Source organism: Nannospalax galili, unplaced genomic scaffold, assembly GCF_000622305.1.
Source record: "Nannospalax galili isolate Female #2095 unplaced genomic scaffold, S.galili_v1.0 scaffold103, whole genome shotgun sequence".
In the NCBI taxonomy this organism is placed as follows: Eukaryota; Metazoa; Chordata; class Mammalia; order Rodentia; family Spalacidae; genus Nannospalax; species Nannospalax galili.
Window position 1 is genome coordinate 2,922,679 of NW_008352136.1, and position 20,633 is coordinate 2,943,311.

A 20,633-nucleotide genomic window follows, 5' to 3' on the forward strand; every position below is an offset into this window, starting at 1 on the left:
CCAGTCTGAAGATTGCCTGGCTCCTTCCAGCCTATTCTGGGGTCAGTCTCTACCTATTCTGCAACTAGATGACAGAGAAATCACCTCCTCCCTGGGTAGATGGTTCTGGGGTAGAGAGACATTCCTTTACTGTCTCCTTTGGGGCACAGTGTGGATGGTCCATGGACGATCAAGTTTTGTGTGCTTCCCTTTAGCTGTAGTGGAACTAGCTCTCCTTTGTTCAGTTGGCAGTTTCCTTCTTGGGATAGGCAGGGTGATGAGATACTATGTAACATTTCAATACCTGTTGTCCTGGTTTGCTTTTCTGTTGCCATGCTAACCATTGTGATCAAAGCAACTCGGGAAGGAAAAGGATTATTTCATTTTACAGGTTACAGTCTATCATCAAGGGAAGTCAGGGCAGGAGATCAAGACAGGAAACTGTAGCAGAGACCATGGAAGAATGATGCTCACTGGCTTGCTTCCCCTGGTTTGTTCAGCTATCTTTCTTACACAGCCCAGACTCACCTGCCTAGGGATGGCACCACCCATAGTGGGCTGGGCCCTCCTACATCAATCAGCAATCAAGAAAATGCCCCACAGACATGGCCACAGGCCAGGCTGATGGAGAAACTTCCTCAGTTGAGATTCCCTTTTCCTGGGTGTCCAATGTAGACGTCACACCTCTACATATTGAAGAATTATCAGATCAGGTTAATTTACACACACACACATACACACACACACCACTTCAAATATTTATTACTTCTTTGTGGGGATAAAACTTAACACCTTATGGTTATTTTGAAATTTATAATGCATTAAATGTTATTTCTTTGCTGTGCAATAGGCCAGCTAAGCACACTCTTGCTGTCTACCCACAGCTGCCTGTGAACCAACCTCTCCCCAGTGGCTGTGGTGCTATAAGGGTGAGTGTAAGGCTCTCCCAACCCTCTTGTAAATCCATGGCTGATACAGGCCTGAAGTCCAGGTCTCACTTCCTTCTCCGCCCTGGACCCACAGCAGCGTCACAAAGCATAGCTCCATAACTGTGGTCAAATATGGTGGCTTCTGCTTTTTGTAAATAAAGTTTTATTGGAACATAGTGTCAGTCGTTTCCCTGCTGCCCATGGCTGCTTTCACTGCCTTCACTGCAGTGACAGGCCTGAGTGGTCAAGGCAGAGACCATTTGGCCCACAGAGTGTCAAATGTTTACTACCCATCCCTATATTGAAAGTAGGGATTTCCTTAACTTCTGCCTTAAACATCACTCAGTGCGCAGCATTAGAATCTCTGTGAGAAGAGCTGGGCAGAGAGGACAAAGGACTGGAAGAAGGATGTCACCGTCAGCTCCACGGCTTCCTTCCCGTGTGACTTTGGTCAAGGCCCTGCCTGCTCTGTTGCTCTGCTGTCTTATAAAATAGGGTGACCCTTGCAACTCCTCTATAACATTGTGGGGGAGAATTATTGAGATTAATTCAGGCACTGATCACAGTGCCTAACCCAAAATAGCATCACTATTATCACCACAGTCACCATCATCATGACCACCAAGCTCACACAAATCATCATCATCCATCCACCATAACCACTGTCATCAGCGCTACCATCATCATGCTTACTGCCAACACCACCATCAGTACCATCCTTATTGCCATTATTATCAACCATCATCATGATCAAAATCATCACCCCACCACCATCATCTCCATCATCACCACCATCATCTCCATTACCACCACCACCATCATGACCATCACTACCGTCATCACCATCGTCATTGCCATCATCACCATCATCATCTCCTTCATCACCACCATCATTATTATCACCATCATCCCCACCATCACCACCATCACCATCAGCAGCAGCATCACCACTATTGTCACCACCACCATCCTCATTACTATCATTATCAACAAATATCATCACGAAAATCATCACCCATCATCATTGCCACCATCATCACCACCATGATCCAAATCATCACCCTACCATCACTATCACCATTCACTATCATCACATCATCTCTACCATCACCACCACCACATCATCACCATCACTACTACCACCAACATCAGCAGAAGAGCAAGACCAAACTCAGAGAGCATTCCAGAGCACCCCCAAGGTAACCTCCCTAAACAGGTACAAGCCTAGGCCAGGGTTGGCTCCTTTCCAGTGTGATAGTTCTGGGAAGGACATTTCCAGATGCTGTGCCCCACAACCTGTGTGTGTGCAGACACCAACCCCCAGCAGCTTCACTGGATGCCCTTCCCCAGCCTTGCCTTGGCTGCGCTCCAGGTAAATGACGTGGAGCCTGGCCTACCGCATGGCTCCTCTGCCACCCACTTGGATAATTAGAATGAACACATTCATTTCACTAACAACATTCTCATCTTCCCCCTCGCAAAGTTTTCACATGGAAAGAGAAAGGCAAAACAAGCTACATCTGTCCTTGTTCAGGCAATTTGCAGCTGTCCGCATTGACGTCCACCCAGCTGGATGCAGAGCTCCATTTCCTGTTTGCTTGTGATGGGGGAATGACGTGGTCCATGGATGCTGTTAATAGTTTGTCTGCGCATTAGAGACCAGCATCCTGCTAGAGAGATGCTTATAAACAGACACTCCTGGGGAATCCTCCAGGTTTTTGCTTTTGTGAGCTAAGTGCTTGGTGGATGAAGAGAAGAAAAGAAGGTTGATGTCACTTCTCAAACAAAAGGAAAGAAAAAAGATAGTTTTCTTGTTTGGGTTGTTTGGACCCTGGTAGCAAGTGTATGCTGTGTTCAATAGTCAAGTATTTGCTCTAAAGGACCAGATAGCAAGTCCACAGGCAGCCAGGAGAGAATGAGTAGGGTCGTATTCCAATAAAATTTTATTTACAAAAACATAGCAAACTGGATTTGGCCCACTGGTTCTTGCTTCTTTGTTCCAGCTTGGTAGAGCTGGATTTAAACCTAGCTTTAGCTGTTGCTGACTGTCACCTGCCTGGCAAGCCACCTGTCCTCTGAGTCTGTTATAAATGGGGTTATGAGGTAGTGAGGAGACCTGTATGAATGGATGAGAACTCTCCCTGTACCCACTGTCACCCCCACTAAATGCAAACACGGGAGAAAAGAAGCAGTCTGCCCCCTCAGGGCCCCAGCCAAGGTACAGCTGTGCCCCACTGATCTTCCTGTAGCTCATTTGAAAGTCAAGCCTCTCTGATTTTCTCAGGAATGACCCTCTCACCCATTTCTGCCAGCTCCCTTCTCACCAAGAGTCTTCCCTAGGCTCAGCCTGTTCCCTTTCCATCATGGAGGGGTGGTGCCATCTGGAAACACGCAAGTGGATTAAGTTTTTTCCATGCTCTTCCCTTGTTAGAGCAGTTCACCTTGTAGCTCCAACCTTCAAGACTGTCTGCAGCCAAGGACACTCCAGGTCAAATCTAATAAACAGGCTTGCATCTCAACTGGTATGACTTTCAGACCGGCTTGGAGACAATGCAGTCTTTTGTGTGATGGCACCTGATAGTTAAGAGTTATTTGATTGGAACACAGGGAAGAATTTCTCTTCAGAAGTATCCCAGGGGCCTGACTTGTGCTGCAGTGGTTTGTTTGAGCTGGAGGCCAACTTGAAGCTAAGTTGTGTGACAGACACATTTGCATATGCAAAACCAGAGGTTGCACTTAGAAAGAACAAGGGGTTGGTGGCCACTGAGTCTTTAAAACAGAACCACAACACCTTTTTGAATGTTAGAACCATGGAAACAGTGGCCATAGAAGCCAGGAGCTGGTCGATCTTAGCTTGGCATTCCTCCAGTGGATCTTAGCTTGGCATTCCTCCAGTTTTCTCCCTGGAGTGATGGCTGTGCAGGACGGGACAGGCAAACAGTGATTTCCATCTCTCTAGGACATATGAATACCAGAGCCAGCAAGATGGCTTAGGAGGCAAAGGCGCTGCTGTGCAAGCCTGGCGATTTGGGTTTAATCCCTGGAACCCATGGAAAGGTGGAATGAGCGATCTCACTCCTCGGAAGTTGTTCTCTGACCTCCACACATGCACTGTTACATACACCACACACACGCACACACGCATGCTTCATTTCTGCTTGTTTCTCTCATGTACGGCTCTTTCAGTGTCACAGTTTTATTAAAAAGAAAGAAACTGTTGGTGGAGTGCAAGAATAATGTGGGGGCTCAGCCTAGCCTCACTGGGTCCCTTGTGCTCTTAGGGCACATCCTCATTGTGCCTTAATGGTGAGAGCCACGACACACTGTCTGCTCCTGTCTGTAGTCATTCTTTCCACAAGGTACCGTCTGCCCTTTAAAAAAAATTAATTATCTAAATTCTTTGATGTCTACTAATTAGCTTTGTACCTTCTGCTCCTGTGAAGATGGGAGCTCCCCAGTTCTTAGTGTTTGGAGTGACAGCATCCTTGATCTTTTCAAAATATATATTTTTATGTGCATGAGTATATTACCTACATGTGTACCATGTCATGCAATGCCCACAGAGGTCAGAAGAGGGCGTTGTATCCCTGAAACTGGAGTTATGGACAGTTGTTAGCCACCATGTGAGTGCTGGGAGCCAAACCTGGGTCTTCTGCAAGAGCAGCCAGTGCTCGTTTTTTTTTTTTGTTCTTGTTGTTGTCTGTTTGTTTGTCTTTTTGAGACAGGGTTTCCCTGCAGCCCTAGCTGGCCTGGAACTCACTATGTAGACCAGGCTGACCCCGAACTCACAGAGATCTGCCTGTGTCTGCCTCCCATGTGCTGGGATTAAAGGCATGCACCACCATGCCCAGCAAGCAGCCAGTGCTCTTAACCACTGAACCATCTCTCCAGTCAGTACCCTTTAGCTTTTTTTTTTTTTTTTTTTTTTTTTTTTTGGTGGCGCACATCTATAGTCCTAGCATTTGGAAGGCAGAAGCAGGCGGAATTCTGTGAATTCAAGGCCAGTCTGGCTTACATAGCGAGTTCCAGGTCAGCCAGGAGTACATAGGAAGACACTGTCTCAAATAAAAAGTAACAAAAACGTGGTGGTCACTGGCCTCAAGTAACTGAACATAACAAAACATGGAGGAAAGTCTGATGGATAGAGTCAGTGCATCTAGCACCCTTGATCTTTAATGTCTAAGACCTTTCCTTTCCTAAAGCAGGAACTCTAAGAAGTAGAGACTCTTGGATCACGTATGACAGTAAATCCATATGTTGAATCCTGTGAACTTGATGTGTGTAGGTCCACACTTGGATGTGGCTGATTTTAATGACTGCATCTAAAAGCAGTCTGCAGGGCAGGAGCGGTGGCTCAGCAGTTAAGAGCACTGATTGCTCCTGCAGAGGACCCAGGTTCAGTTCCCAGCACTCACATGGCAGCTAACAGTGATCTGTGACTCCAGTTCCAGTGGGCACTGCATGACACAGGTACACTTACATACATGCAGACAATATACTCATACACATAAAATAAAAATAATGAAAGCAGTCTGCAGTGTGGAGCCCAAGCATCATTAGATCCACAGGCTCCTAATGCTATAGCACTGTGGAATTTAAGTATTTTTGAATGATGACTAATAAATTTTGACGTATAGCTAGATAGCAAATGTTTCCATTTTGCAGCTCTTTCAGTCTCTGTTTTGACCTCCAAACCTTGTACCATCAGAGCAGGGCGGCATCCACAGAAAATGCATAAATACATAGCTGTGTTCCAATAAAACTTTATTGACAAAAACAGGTGGCAGGCCAGATTTGACTGACCAGCTATTATTTGCCACCACCTCTGTTTGGGGACATAAGACTGAAAAGACCCCAGTAAGTCTTTAGGTTTGTGTAAGAAAAACACAAACAGTCATCTCCCAGGGCTGGGGACAGTGGTAGACTATTTGCCTAGTGTGCGTAGGTCCAGGGGTTCCCACCCTGGTGCTGCAAAACCAACAAACAAGTAATATCACCACAAAACCCAAAGGGCTCTACTCAGACGCAGAGTCAGGTCTAATTACAGTTCCCCTCAGCTCAGGCCACTGTCTCCCCTAGAGAGGGGGCACATCAGGACAAAGAAGCCTTGGGAATCTGGAGCTAAGGTGAAAGCACTGATAGGGTGAAAGCACTATGAAGAGCCGTTCACCAGAGCTGAAGAAAAATAGCAGAAGGCCCTCAATACCAACGTCTCACCAAACCCTCACCCAGACTCAGATGTCCCCAAGTGCCAGGAAGGGCAGAAGTGATGAGCCTGTAAGAGCCAGCAGGCCCCAGCTGCGAGGGGAATTTGACGAGTCCGTTCATGCCAAAGGCACGCGCAACCTGCCATAACCTTGAGATGTGGAGGGAGAAGAGAGAGCGCCCCGCTTAGCAGTTGCTTTTCTTCCCTGCTGAGTCAATAAATGGATAAATGGACCGTGAGTGGCCAAGTGGGTGTTAGAATTTTAGACTCCACCAAAAAAGAAGATCACAAAAGTACAGGGAGGGAGCTTCAATGACTTCATTTTCCACGCCATGAGCTGACTTCTCATTGTCATTAGGGAAGCATCAGGATGACGGGGACAGTCTGGGAACAGCACCTGTCCTATGTCTGTGATGATACAGATGCTGTGCAAAACGCTTTCCATGGACCATATAATTAGATCTGCACCTCCTAATGGAGAGACTCTGATCCCTGTTTCACACAGTGAGAGGGGGGCTTCCTAGAGGTGGAGCACCTTGCCCTCAGCCAGAGTAAGGAGATGGGCACGTGCTGGGTCGTGGGTCGCCTCCCCTCCCCAAGCCTGTGTGCTTAGCCACTGTTTCTCCTCTGTCACCTGCACACAGCTCACCTGGAGAGGTCGTTACAGCACAGTTGATGGGGCAGGTGGGGGCAGGCCCTGGGAGCGATGCTTCCTTTAAAAAAAAAACATGTAAAAACTTATTGCATTTACTTATTTTGTGTGCGCACATGCACCTGCTCATGTGGCTTTGGAGGACAGCAAGTGGCTCTTGCTTCCCAGCACTGACATACCCAGGAACTGTACTCAGGTCCTGAGGCTTGGCATCAAGCCTCTTTACGCAATGAGCCAGCTCACCAGTCCCGTGCTTCCATTTTGATCACCACATTGGCTTAGAGTACGAAACAATGGGTTCACTGTGACGCTCCGTGCTGTTCACCCTCAGCCTTTGTCTTCATCCCCGACCACGGCTCCTCTCTCCTTTTCTCCTCCTAGGTTTTTCATATATTATGTCACATGTGCACATACACGTATACACACCGTATATGAGAGAAAACACATGCTGTTTGTTTTTCTGAGTCTGGCTTCTTTCAGTTACCGTTGTCTCCATTCTACCCAAAGTCCTACACGTCTTCACTCCTTGTGGCTGAACAGAGCTCCATCATGGGGACGCAGCCCCTTCCCTTCATCCGTTTACGTGTAGATGGCGTGGCGACTGGCTCCTTCTTCACTGTGGAGCGTGCAGCAATGAAGGCGATGTGCAGAGGTCACCTAGATACCGACTTCCGTTCCTTTGGACGCCAAGGACAGGTGTAGTTGGAGCATGTCCTAGGTCTATAGTTTTCATTTTTGAGAAACTAGTTTCATTTCCATAGTGTTTGGGTTCTTTTTTAAGAAATTTATTTTATTTTTAATGATGTGTATATATGTGTGTGCCTGTGTGTGTATGTGCGTGTGTGTGCAGGTGCCTGCTGAGACCAGAGACATCGGATCCCCCTGGAGCTGGAGTTACAGGCAATTGTGAGCTACCAGATATGGGTGCTCTGTAAGAGCAAGTATACACTCTTAACTGTTGAGCCAGCTCTCTAGCCCCTGTTTTGTTTTGTTTCATTTTGGTTTGGTTTTTTTTTGTTTGTTTGTTTTTTTTTTTTTGTCTTTTTGAGACAGGGTCTCCCTGTAGCCTCAGCTGGCCTAGAACTCACTATGTAGACCAGGGTGGCCTCCAACTCACAGAGATCTACCCGCCTCTGCCTCCCAAGTACTGCCTTATTTTGTTTTTTCAAGCTGAGTCTCACTATGTAGCGTAGGCTGGCCCAGAACTCACACTCCCTCTGGCTCCACATCCCAAGCGCTAAACTCACAAGTGGTCATGCCCTTGGAAATATTTGACAACAATTTTGCTTGGCATAAATTAGAGGTGGAGCCTAAAGAGGCTGCTTACAACTCCAAGCCAACACTACATCCCACCCAAAGGCACACAGCTCAGAAGTGTCCACAAGTCCACGACTGAGAAGCCCTGCTTTCCTGTTCAATGTCCTTTGATACAGAAAATAAGAATCTACCTGGACCTTGTCTCGGGACTGCCCGGTACCCTCCAATTAGAGGATAAATGGGCTTATGAACTGACATGGAAAGTCCCATGAATAAATTTTCTTGGCCTCAACTTGCCAAGAAAGTCCATTTTGCCAGGCTGTGACTTTAAGGCTGTAAAGTCTGACACGGCGCTGCATCTCTCAGCAGATGGGAGCCCACCATGCCCAGAAATCATAGTCCTATTCTCTGTCATTACAATGCCTGGCTGCACGCTGTTTATCGGCGTCTTTTGCTGTTTATGTCGCACGCACCATTTTCTCCGACAGCAGCTCCCACCCCCACCCCATTCCTCAGTCAAACAGCACTGACTGTTCCAAGCCTGGGGATGCCGGGGTCTGGCATTGATCGCCAACACCAGCTGCTCTTCTCTGCGTCCTTGCCAATCGACTTCTTGGGGAAGAGATATAATGATACAGCACTGTTGATGAGGGCTGGTTTGCCTGGGAGGGATCGTCTCTCCCTGCTTTCTCAAGTGTTACTGAGCATTCCTCAGCTTGTTGGGAAGGGTGGCCCTGGCTTTGGTTGTTAAAAGAAGAAAGAAGAGGCCTGTGATAAACAGTCATGTGTCACCACTGGGGGGGTGAACCTCAGCCAGTTTCTTCCCAGTGCAAACCTGGCAGACTGTGCTCACCCAGACCTGGATGGTGAGGCAAGTCAGTCCATCCTCACCCAGTCCTAAAAAGCAGGGGCCAGCCACTCCATGTGGCCTTCAGTCTGCTCAAGAGCTCAGTAAATAAGAGTGGGGAGAGTCTCTGAGTGTCGCACAGCTGCTTGTCTCAACGTAAATGTTCTATGCTTCTCAGCTTTAACTCTCAACTGGCAGAACCTAGAGTCTCCTGGAAGAGAGTCTCAGTGAGGGATTGTCTGCTTTGGGTTGGTCCGTGGGCATGTCTGTGGAGGATGGTCTTTATATTAAGTTAACTGATGAAGGAACATACAGTCCACTGTGGGCGGCACCATCCCTAGGCAGGGGAGAAAGGGAGCTGAGCAACAAGCAAGGGAGTGTGCCTGGGTTTGATCTTTCCGTTCTTCTCATTTTGTCTTTTTGAGGCAGGGTCTCCCTGTAGCCCCCAGCCGGCCTAGAACTCGCTACATAGACCAGGCTGGGCTTGATCTCACAGAGATCCTCCTGCCCCTGCCTCCTGAGTGCTGGGACTAACGGTGTGTGACACCAGGTCGTTTCTCTCTGCTCTTGATGGTGTTTGTGATGTGACCATCTATGTTAAAGTCCCTGCCTTAACCTATTCACAATGATGGATTGTAACTTGGACCTGTGAGCTAAAACAAACCTTTTTCTCCCTAAGTTGCTTTTTATCAGGGCATTTTTATCACAGTAACAGAAATGAAACAGAGGTTTTCATTTAAAATGGAAAACAATCAGCTGGGCGTGGTGGCACACGCCTTCAATCCCAGCACTCAGGAGGCAGAGGCAGGTGGCTCTTTGTGAGTTCGAGGCCAGCCTGGTCTACAGAGTAAATTCCAGGCCAGTTGGAGCTACAGGGAGACCCTGTTGCAAAAAGACAAAACGATAGCCAGGCATGGTGGCACATGCCTTTAGCCAAAAAAAAGAGAGACAAAATAATAAACAAATAATAAATAAATGGAACACAATCTAAAATAACGACTGAAAGAAGCACAACAGCAAACACACAAGCCAGGCCCGCGGTTGCATGTGCTTGCCATCATCTGTCATGTCCCGCATAGCTGTGCTGTGCTCTTATGTGGCTGGCAGCACATTTTCGTCGACACCAGTGTGACACTAGTGTATGAAGAACAAATCAAACTGCCACGTAGCCATGGCGCTCCATCTCCAGGTGCTAGAACTCTTCGGCACGTTGTGATCTTACTCCACCCCTGTCACATCTATGGTTCATTGGGAATGTCACTAAGGGACATGGCTGTAACGGTCTCCTTTCGTAAGGTGTTTCTGCAGGTCCCTGCATGCCACTGTGTGTGGAGACAGGGACGGAACTATGGAGTTGAGGGACAGAACAGGACGTACTCAGCAACATGAGGGCAGCATTTCCAGATCATGAACATTTTGGCCACCATCAGCCTGGGTGACTGTCACAGTGTCTCTTTTCTCTCTCCTGTGTTTGTGGGCTGTTACAATCCCCAGTCAAGTCTCTTTGAAGTCGAGGATGACCTTGAACTTCTGATCTTCTTGCCTCCACCTCCTGAGGACTGGGATTTCTGGCTTGAACCACCACACTGAGCTTATGTGGTAGTGGTGGGGTGGGGTGGAACCCAGGGCTGGATGCTCGCTAAGCCCTCTACCAACTGAGCCCCAGCCCCAGCCAGACCTGGCAAAGCTTTCTGAATACAAAACCCAATAGCTACTGGATAATTATCAAAAGTCCAGTTTCCCTGTTTCTACAATCAAATGGGCCATCGGTCAGAGGACTTCAATCACATTTCACCTTCAGTTGAAAGGAGATGTGTTGGCAAATTGCTAGCTGGAACCATGTTCTCTGACAAGGGAAGTGTCATGCGGTGTGTGCACTGAAGATAATTTTTGCATTTGAGACTTAATTATACTGATATAATTATTCTCTTGTCAGGAAAATTGGGTAGTACGGATATGTTATATTTGCGTTTGAGCAGAAAAAAAAATTGAAACAGCTTTTTCTTTCATTGGGAAGCAATGGTGTGGGTAGATGACTGTGGGAAGCCTAGAGCCGAGGGGTTTGGAGGTCACACCAGGTGGTTGAAACCTAATTGCAGTGGGGACTTGGTAATGGCTTGGTGACACCCCACCATGCAGGCTTAGGAAGGCAGGCTCCAGTGACAACCCGTAGTCACCCCTTTTTGAGGAAGCCGAAGCAGAGAACACGGGCCAATGGACTTTTGGGGCTAGGAAAGCTGTGAAGGACTTTAGGGAAGTGGTTTTGTTTAATTTGCAAATCTGCCTTAAAAGCCCAAGGCAATATCCCATAATGATGTCTCACATTTCCACCCCTTCTCCGTCCCCATCTCCATTCCAATGTTCCAAGGCATTGGGTCTTAAAGAGTGTGTTCCCATCCATCAGGGAGGCTTGAGACCCCAGGAATCGAGTACAAGGACCCTCTTTGCCATCAACACCTCAGTCTTGGTACGTCCTTGCTTTGAATAGCCAAAGTCTGTTTGGAGGCTATTTCTGCACACATGTGCCATTCCATGGTCCATGTTCCAAGGTGTCTCAGTGGTAGAGCGCTTGCCTAGCAGGCCTAGCATAAATGCCAAAGAGATAGGAATGCTCTTTTGAGCCAGACAAGTCGAGGCAGGAAGGCCTGGGGTCCTGTTCTCAACCTGTTTGGGGCTCTGGTGCAGAGGTGGGCCTGACATGCAGGAACGCCCTTCCCAGCACTCATGGCTTTGAATTTCTGCTCAAGAGATCTTCATCACCTAGACCTTAAACAACTCAAATTCGTACCTGTTAACTTTCCATAAAGCCATAAAGGCCTTCAGGCAACAGCTGGGGGCATTTTTAAATAATCAGCTTGAAAGAGAAAGGAAAGGAAGGTGTGCCACAGGCACCTCCCCCTCCCCCAGCTCTTTATGTTGCCTGAAGATAATAGGGCAGGGAAGTTGGGTGATGTGTCTGAAGTTCTCTACTTGTCTGTGAAGCTGACTCTGTGCCGCCTTTAGTAGAAAACCTGAGCACAGGCCAGGCAGACGCATCTGCATGCTTACACAGGACTGAACACAGATGGGAATACAGTGTACTCGTTAAGAAGGAGTGTCCCCAAGTAACAGATGAGTGTGATTTGAACGTGTTTTTTTTCCACTTTGTGTGTGTGCGTGCGCGTGTACGTGCGTGTGTACGTGCGTGTGTGTGTGCATGCGCGTGTGTGCGTGCGCGTGTGTACGTGTGTGTGTGTGTGCGTGTGTACGTGCGTGTGTGCGTGCGCGTGTGTACGTGCGTGTGTGTGTGCATGCGCGTGTGTGCGTGCGCGTGTGTACGTGCGTGTGTGTGTGTGTGCGCGTGTGTGCGTGCGCGAGCTTCCCTATTTGGCTAGACTGGCTGGTCACTGAGCCCCAAGGGGTCCTCCTGTCTCTGCCTCCCCAAGTCCAGTATTACAGGCTTATGTTCCTGCACTTGGCTTTTTACTTGGTTGTGGGGGGATTCAAACTCGAGTCCTCAAGCTTGTGTGGCATTGGTCATCTCCCTGGCCACTCCACTTCCCATCTTCCCACAGGGACTCAGGGATGACCAAGTCTTGGGGTCTTGGGGATTGAGCTCAGGTCATCAGGGTTGCACAGCAAGAGTTTTTCCCAATGAACCATCCCCCAGTCCCTGTCACTCAGAGTGTGATCAACTGAAAGAAAAGATTCTGTATGGCTATTTATGATTTCTTTTTTTTTCACAATTAATTTTTAAAAAATTTTAAATTTGTATGTTATATGTAGGAGTGTTGTGCCTGCATGTATGTTAAGTGCACCCATGTCATACAGTGCCTGCAGAAGCCAGAGAGGGTGCCAGATCCCCTGGAACTGGAGTTACAGACAGTTGTTAGCTGCTATGTATGTGCTGGGAACCAAAGCCAGGTTCTCTGCAAGAGCAACCAGTGCTCTCAACCACTGAGCCAACTCTCCAGCCCCCTATTTATGACCATAATCTTAATACTCAATTCTTTTTTGGAGCATTTTATTCAAATCTTTTTTTTTTACAGTAAAGATGGAAATGAACTTGGACATACATGGACTTTTGTCTAACAGCAGCACAGTTTTGCTGCCTAGAGATAAAGACCTTCTGGGTGTTTTTATCCCTAGATTGCACTTTCTGTGCTGTACTCCAGTCTTTCCAGGAAAGTTCCCTGCTGCTTACGTAGCCTTAGATTTTAATATTCTCTTGTCATTGTCTTGAGTAAAGCTCTTGTTACCTTGCCCCGAGTCCTCATTCCTCTTACCAGCACCTTCCCTTCCCCCTTAATGGACAGCCCTGCCCTCCTATGTGGCCTGCTGTGGTCTAGGGTTGGTTTTGTTTGTTTCACAGCCTGGGCTGGGAGAAGGGCTGGGAGAAGAGGGAGACCCTTGATGAGACGCAGCCTGAGGGGCTGCAACAGGCTTGGGTGTGAGTCTAATGCGGACACTGAAGCTTCCAGGTTCTTCAGTCTCTTTAGAATAAATTATACAGAGACTTGAGACCCATGGATAGTTACAGGAAAGGGGATAGTTCACTAAGGGGAAATACAGAGGGGCCTGTGGGTGAGCCCTGCCTCCCAGGGGCCTGACTCCAAGAGAGCAGGGAGAGGAAGGGCCCACAGACATCCACGGTGACATGGTACCCGGCTCCCCTGAGTTCAGCTAATGCTGGGCTGAATGGATCTGGGCAAGTTAAGGGCTGCCCATTTCCCTGTTCTCTCCCTTCTCACGCCAATCTCAGGACTTCCCTCCTTGCTCCTTCCTGCCCCAGAGCCAGTCTCTGAGGGGTCAGGAGCAAGACCAGGGTTCCCAGATCAGCTGGGCTTCTCTGAGAGCCACCTGCCTTAGCGTCTCCGTGATGAGCTCAGGTGACTGAGAGCTCGCCGCATGACACTAAGTTCACTTGCCTCTGAGTGTGGAGACAGCTTTGTAACCACATCTCCAGTGTCAGAAACGATCTCCCCATTGGACATGAAAATATTTTAATTACCGAGACTATTCTATGAAGAATAGCCACTTTTCCATGGGGGCCTCCTGGAGGCACTTTGGTCTATGAGAGGGGTTAAGATTATATATATATATAATCTCAGATCTTCCCTCAGGTAACCAAAATGGTTGCCTCCAGACCAGCTGTCCAAAAAGGACCCTGGCACTCCCTTGTTGCCACTTCTCTGCCTCCATCTTGCCCTTCTGTTCTCTCATTTTTCTGTCATGCACAGAACAGCATGTGACCTTCTCCAGAAGCCAGGCAGGTCTCCTGGATGTGCAGAACCGTGAGCCAAAATAAACCTTTCTATACAAATTATCCAGTCTCGGGTGTTCTGTTATAGCAACAGAAAATGAACTTATACAGCATCTTTGAAGAGGCTCTCTGTGCTTATTATCACACCACGAAAATATAATAAAGTAATGAGTTTTCAGGATGATTAAGAGAAAGGACCTCTTGGAGTGGTGGCCACATGCTCCCTGACTCATTCTGCTGATGGTGGACTCTCACTCTTGAGCAGGTGGGTGAGGGGCTTCTTCGTTGCTGTGGATGAGAAAAGCAAAGCCCTATTTCTCAGCCTTTTCATAATAAAATGAATTCATATTCTTTACAGAAAATTTGGAGAAGTATAAAAGGAAAAGTAAATATTGCTTGGTAGCTCATAACAGAGATAATAACCAGTGCTGCTGATTTATTGCAATAGTCTCCTTATACTCTATGTCCATGGTGGCTGACTCGAAAGACTCATTAATATTAAGTGAGATAAGCTATTTTATGCTAGAACACCTGTCACTGTGAGAACTATAAGTCGGTATTTTCATTTAATTAATTCAATTAATCAATTAATTTTATTGTGTATATTCAAGTATTTATTGTGTTACATATATGAAAACACTCCATGTATTTCCAGTATATTTTAGGGATGTTTTGAGATTCTCTGGTCTATGTGAAATTTAAGTGTGTGTTTATGTGTGTGAGTGTATCGCCTGGATAAGTAAAGGGCACCTGTGTCATGCAATGTGTACAGAGGTCAGAAGAGGGCATTGGATTCCTTGGAACTGGAGTTAGTGGCGATTGTTAGACTCCAAATGGGTGCTGGGAATTGAACTCAGGTCTTCTGCAAGAACAGCCAGTGCTCTTAACCACTGAGCCATTTCTCCAACCCTGAGTTCTTTTCTTTTAGTTGAAACAGAAACTGGGCCTGATAGCACAGGCCTATAATCCCACTTGGGAGACTGAGGCAGGATGATGAAAGTTCCAGGCCAGCCTGGGCCACAGAGTTGAAGCTATAAAGATTTGCCAATGGCTGATTGCACAGGTGGTCATAATTTCATACTTTATATTTCTGAAGCAAGCCTGTGTCAGACATTGGGAAATCTGCTTTTGTCTTTACAGCAAGATGGGTCCAGTTCCAAGAGTGTGTTGAGATCTCCTGCTCCATTGTGTAGACTACGTTGCACAGGGAACTTTGATAGTCTTGGAAGGTTGGACCCTGCTCCTGAGGCTCCCATGCACCTGCAGGCACGGGAAAATCCTCCGAACATCAGAGTGCTCTCGGAGGAGAAAACAAACAACAAACACTTTCAGTATTAGCCTCTAATTGAACATCATGAGCGGAAACATTCTTAATTGCAGCCATTAATTATCCTATGAACTGCTTCCCACTCGGCCGACTATGCGTGGTGTGCTCCTGGGGGAGCAGCCTGGGAGCCTGCAGCGCTCCTGACTCCCACAAGCGATGCTGGGAAGGCCGTGCACGCCATGCGGTATTGTTTCTATCTCTGTAAACATGATGAGTATTTCCCATGCACCGGTGAGTGCGCGTCACACCTGTCGATCTTTCATTTGTCACTGACAGTCACAGTGACACCGGCTCGCTCCACCCTAAACGTGTTTCTGCTTGCTGTGTACCAGGTGCCTGTAGTAATGTGAGTAGAGGGAGAGCTTTACACAGCTCAGGCCTAGATCAGTGCTGGCACACAGCGAGTGCTCAATAAATGTGCACTGAATGAATGTGTGCATGAATGGCTGGTGCGGAAGTCTACAGTACACACAGGCATGTGTGTAAGCTTGTCTGTCTGCCACAGCGTTAATATCACTGTCTGTTTGAGATGTCCGGGAGCTTAGTGGGTTTCTTCATGGGTTTCTGCTGTGTATCACCTGACCACCTAGATAGTCCTGTCTCCTAGGCTGTCTCCACCCCTGAGCCTCTCCACACTACCCAAGCCGCCTGCCTTAGAACCAAGCCCAGGTGTGATGGGATGTAATGGCACCCATCTGCTGCATAAAAGTGTGGGGAGACTGGTGTCCCCAGCTTGAGCTGCTGCCTCCAACCGCTCCCTTTCTGCCTCTCTGGGGTCTCTGAGGGCCTTGTTTGGTCTGCCCCAGGCCAACTGCTGGGCACTGGGTTGATGGCTCGTCTCTGCAATCAGCAGACTTGTCTGGTCTCCAGCCGGGGCAGGAAAGCTTGGCTGATTGCTGATTAGGCAGGCCCTCGCTCCCTGGGCCCCTCTTTGGAGTACTCCTGCTGACTGGGGCTCATCTGTCCCCTAGAAGAGGATGAGAGGCAAGGGCAGAGGTGATGAAGGTGGGGTAGTGACAGACCCTTCCTCACAGGATGGCCGTCTATCCTCAGCTCTTCTGGCTCTGTCTAGTTAGTCCCTCCCCCAGGCTGTCCTTATGCTCCATCCATGGCTTTTCTTTGCTTTAAAGTCAGACTCCCACGTTCCAGCTCCTTATTCCCGGTGTGACCTTGAAATGACTTCCCAATCACATGGAAGACACTCCAAGGTTCTTCTTGTGGGAATTTGATGACAGCAACAACACCACTACACTTGGTTGAGCCTTCCTGCTCCCCTGAACTAATTCACTATTATCAGGAGGGATGACCACTGGCCCCACTTCATCCATGAGACAACAGAAGGTCAGAGAGGTGGAGTAACTTGCCAAAGGTCACACAGCCTGTGAGCAGCAGAGTTGAGATTCAAACCGACCTCCAGATCCTATAGTCACTGCCGTGAGATTGTAGATTTAATTCAGTTCAGGTCTCTGTCCTCCTGCCTACCTGCTTAGTCTTGGCCCACCCATCCCGAGACAGAACACCTGTCTCTGTCCCTCTCCCCAACCCCAACCAGAGTTCTAATTGTGTCTATACTGATGTGCTGCTGTCAGCCCCTGGTGTCCTTTACTTTTTCTGACAGCTTACTGTCCTTAATCTGGGGCTGGACCTCAGTGTGTTTCCCACTAGTCAGTTCTGAGGTAGGCATTTCACAGTGGACAGCCTCAGCTGAAATGTATGCCTACCCTACCCATGCCTGCCCTGTCCAAACCAGCTGCCCATGCCTCCCCTGCGTATCCCTGCCCTGCCCATGCCAGCCTGCTCACACTTCTGCTTCTGCCCACACTCTTTCTCTCCTCATCAACTCTGCACTACCCTGTCCTGGCTTAAGCTTGACGACTGCTCTGGCCAATCCTGTCAGAAAGACTTCACACCATTTATGAAGTACCAGCTCATAATAACCAGAATGGACAGGCCAATCTGCGGAGGAACACTGAGCACATCCCTGTGATGGGGAGCAGCAATGTCCTCATTGGCTTCCTCTGGGGCACACTCATGACCCCAGGAAGACCACTGAACTGGGGGTTCAAGTCCTGGCTCTGTGGCTCCGTGTGATGTCATTGGCCTTGTTTCTTTAGAGAGATCTTGAGAGCTGTTCATGTCACACAGCTGGTGTTTTTGATGAGGGGCCAGGAACTATGTTCAGATCTGACCCTTAATTTCCATCTCCCTCACTCAGTCACATCATGTCATATGTGTGTTGCTTTAAATAACTGTCCAAAAGAAAACTTTACATAATTAGAACTTAAGATAAAAATTCCACTTGTGACCCTGTTTCACTTCACCCATAAGCACCCTGAGGACCCACCCCCATCTGTGTGTGTGTGTGTGTGTGTATGTGTGCATGTGGGGTGTGTGTGTGTGGTGTGCATGTCTGTGTATCTGTGTGTGGCTGAGTGTCTGTGTGGTGTGTGTGTGTGTGTGTGGTGTACGTGTCTTTGTGTCTGTGTGTGGCTGAGTGTGTGTGGTATGTGGCTGAGTGTGTGTGGTGTGTGTGTGGTGTGTGTGTGGTGTGTGGCTGAGCGTCTGTGTTTGGTGTGGGTGTTGACATACATGCCGAATGACGGTCCTCTGTGCTGCCCCACGTTGCCTCGGTCTTAGTTTTACATTTTGCTGTAATGTGCAGTTGTGTCAGAGCCCCAGGCTGTAGTTCCCTGCCCCACCCCATTGCTGGGTGCAGCTTTCCGCTTCTCTGCTTCATTGGTGGTGAGGCCCAGAGTAGCCTCCTCTTTAGAACTCCCTTTGCCTTCTCATTGGTCCCCTGTGGGACTCATTTCCTCTGGGTGCAGCCAGGTGAGGGATGTCTCTTGTATTATGAGGTAATACAGCATCTCCACCTCAACCCACAACATGCCAGTCGCATGGTCCACACTGTGGTAAGCAACACTGTCCCCAGACTTTGACAAATATCCTCGGGGCAGAGTCACCTTCCACCAAAGAGCATAGTGTTAGAGGGCAAATGGAAAGAACAGGTGGGTCATGTACATCAGAGATGTCCAAAGAGTCACAACAAAACTGAGTCATGGTAGTACCAAGGAGTACTGAGCACAGTTGAATGGTCACCACAAAGGGACTGAGGAGCACTGAGCTCAAGTTCTAGCACTGCTTCGAAGTCCTCCCTTCCCAAGGTCTCCTGTTGCTCAACTGTGAAGTGGGAGCCATGGTCATGACTCACCTGTCCGGCTATTGGACACTGAACAAGACCTCAGCACCTGTACCCAGTGCTGGCCACAGAAAACACCCCATAAATGCCAGTGTTTGCCATTCTGCAGGAGGCTCTATTGGGGTATCCCAGGCTGTCTAGGCTGCTGAGACAGGAAGTTGGGGGTGGCAGGGTGGCAGAGCCCTGCTCCATGCTCCCCCAAACCTCTCCCACAAGCTCCATCCCTAGCTCTAGACATCCCCTGGAACCTCTGGCCTTATCTCTGTTTTGTACATTTACCATTTAAGATGGCCAAGCACCCCTGAACACCCAGTGGTGTGGAATCTGAGCATGGCTTTGGGCTCAGACACACTGACAGAATAACCTTGCATGGGTGAGCCAGCTCTGCATGCTCAGGGGTCCCCAAAAGCCTGTTCCCTTCTCTGTGGAACACTGAGCACCTGCCTAGGGGCCCCAGGACTTCTCACTTCACCCACCTAGTGAGAGCCCTCTGGAGGATGTATGCTAGGAACTCCAGGCTCTGCGCACGATGTCTCCTCCCTAGGAACTCAGGAGTGGTGTAGGGTTCTTGCTCAAGATCGACGGGTTCTGTGTCTATGTCTCTAGGAGAAGTGCGTGGAGGAGCTGGCAGCAATGAGGCAGACACTGCAGACAGACCTGGAGACCTCTATCCGGCGGATTGCAGACCTGCAGGCAGCCTTGGAAGAGGTGGCATCCAGCGACAGCGACACTGAGAGGTGACGGTTGATGGCAGGTTGGGCTGTGCTCTTCAGATCCCTGTAGTACTCAGTGGGCCTGAGGTCATATCTTCTGGGGGAACCTAATGTGTCCAAGAGTTGGGGACAGAGAGGTTCACTGTTACTAATGTCCTATTTGAGTATCAGAAGCCACCAGACCTGGCTTACTGATGAGCGAGACATTGAGGCTGGGAAGAGAAGCCAGGCGTGTGATCTTGGGAAAGCAGCTTGTCCATTCTGCATCTGCGATGGTCACTGTGTTGGTTGTTATGACACAGAACCCAATGAAAGCAACTTAAGGGAAGAGGGCTTATTTTAGCTTAAATTTCAGGGGCACAGCATGTCATGGTGTGACATGGCATTGTGGTGGGAACGCATGGTGTCGGGTGGCTCAGCCTGTGGAGACAGGAGCTTGTAGGTAGCCTTGGTCCAGTCTTGAAAGATGAGGAAGCAGAGAGTTAAGGCCAGAAGCAGAGGGGGCTAGAACCGTCGAAGTCCCACCTCCAGTGAGCAGAGGGGGCTAGAACCGTCGAAGTCCCACCTCCAGTGAGCAGAGGGGGCTAGAACCGTCGAAGTCCCACCTCCAGTGAGCAGAGGGGGCTAGAACCGTCGAAGTCCCTCCTCCAGGGACGAGAGTGGACGAGGACCGTGCAGGGCGCCCCTCCAGTGAGCAGAGGGGGCTAGAACTGTCGAAGTCCCACCTCCAGTGAGCAGAGGGGGCTAGAACCGTCGAAGTCCCACCTCCAGTGAGCAGAGGGGGCTAGAACCGTCGAAGTCCCACCTCCAGTGAGCCACCTGCAGTATCTGTGCTTCTCCCACAAAGCTTCCCTGACTTTCCCATCTAGCAGTACTAGATGGGGACCAAGTGTTGAGACACGTGAGCCTGTGGAAGGGGGACATGCCACATTCAAGCAGGGTCCAACTCATCACTTGTGAAGTGGGCAAAATACAACTGGGACAGACCATATGACGTCATTAAGATGGGACTGTCTGGGGCACATCAGCAGCCAACTGCACATATTCAACACTCAGAATTCTGCTTGTGCCTGCTCTGTGGGGCTGGTAGGGTTCGATGAGCTCTGTAAGATCAGTGCTGACTGTGTAAAAGTAGCTGCTTGTACAGAATAATTAGTGCTGTTTTACTAAGGCAAAGGCTGCTCCAAGGACACAAGTTCAAGGTGGGCACAATCCTCAAGATCGCCCAAGTTTGATGCCAGGGCTTCTCTCCTTTCTTGGGACAAAGGCTGTTTTCCGTCAT

The 20,633-nt window shown here is 48.7% G+C and overlaps 1 protein-coding gene across 1 annotated transcript in view; it reads left to right on the forward strand.

The window, feature by feature from the left end:
* The window catches only part of Myo18b (myosin XVIIIB), a 239,358-nt gene that overhangs the window by 188,927 nt on the left and 29,798 nt on the right, over positions 1-20,633 (forward strand). Inside the window, exon 40 of the mRNA XM_008849005.2 lies at positions 19,245-19,375. Within this exon, the coding sequence (XP_008847227.1) occupies positions 19,245-19,375 (131 nt within the window). The remainder of the gene's footprint in view (positions 1-19,244; positions 19,376-20,633) is intronic.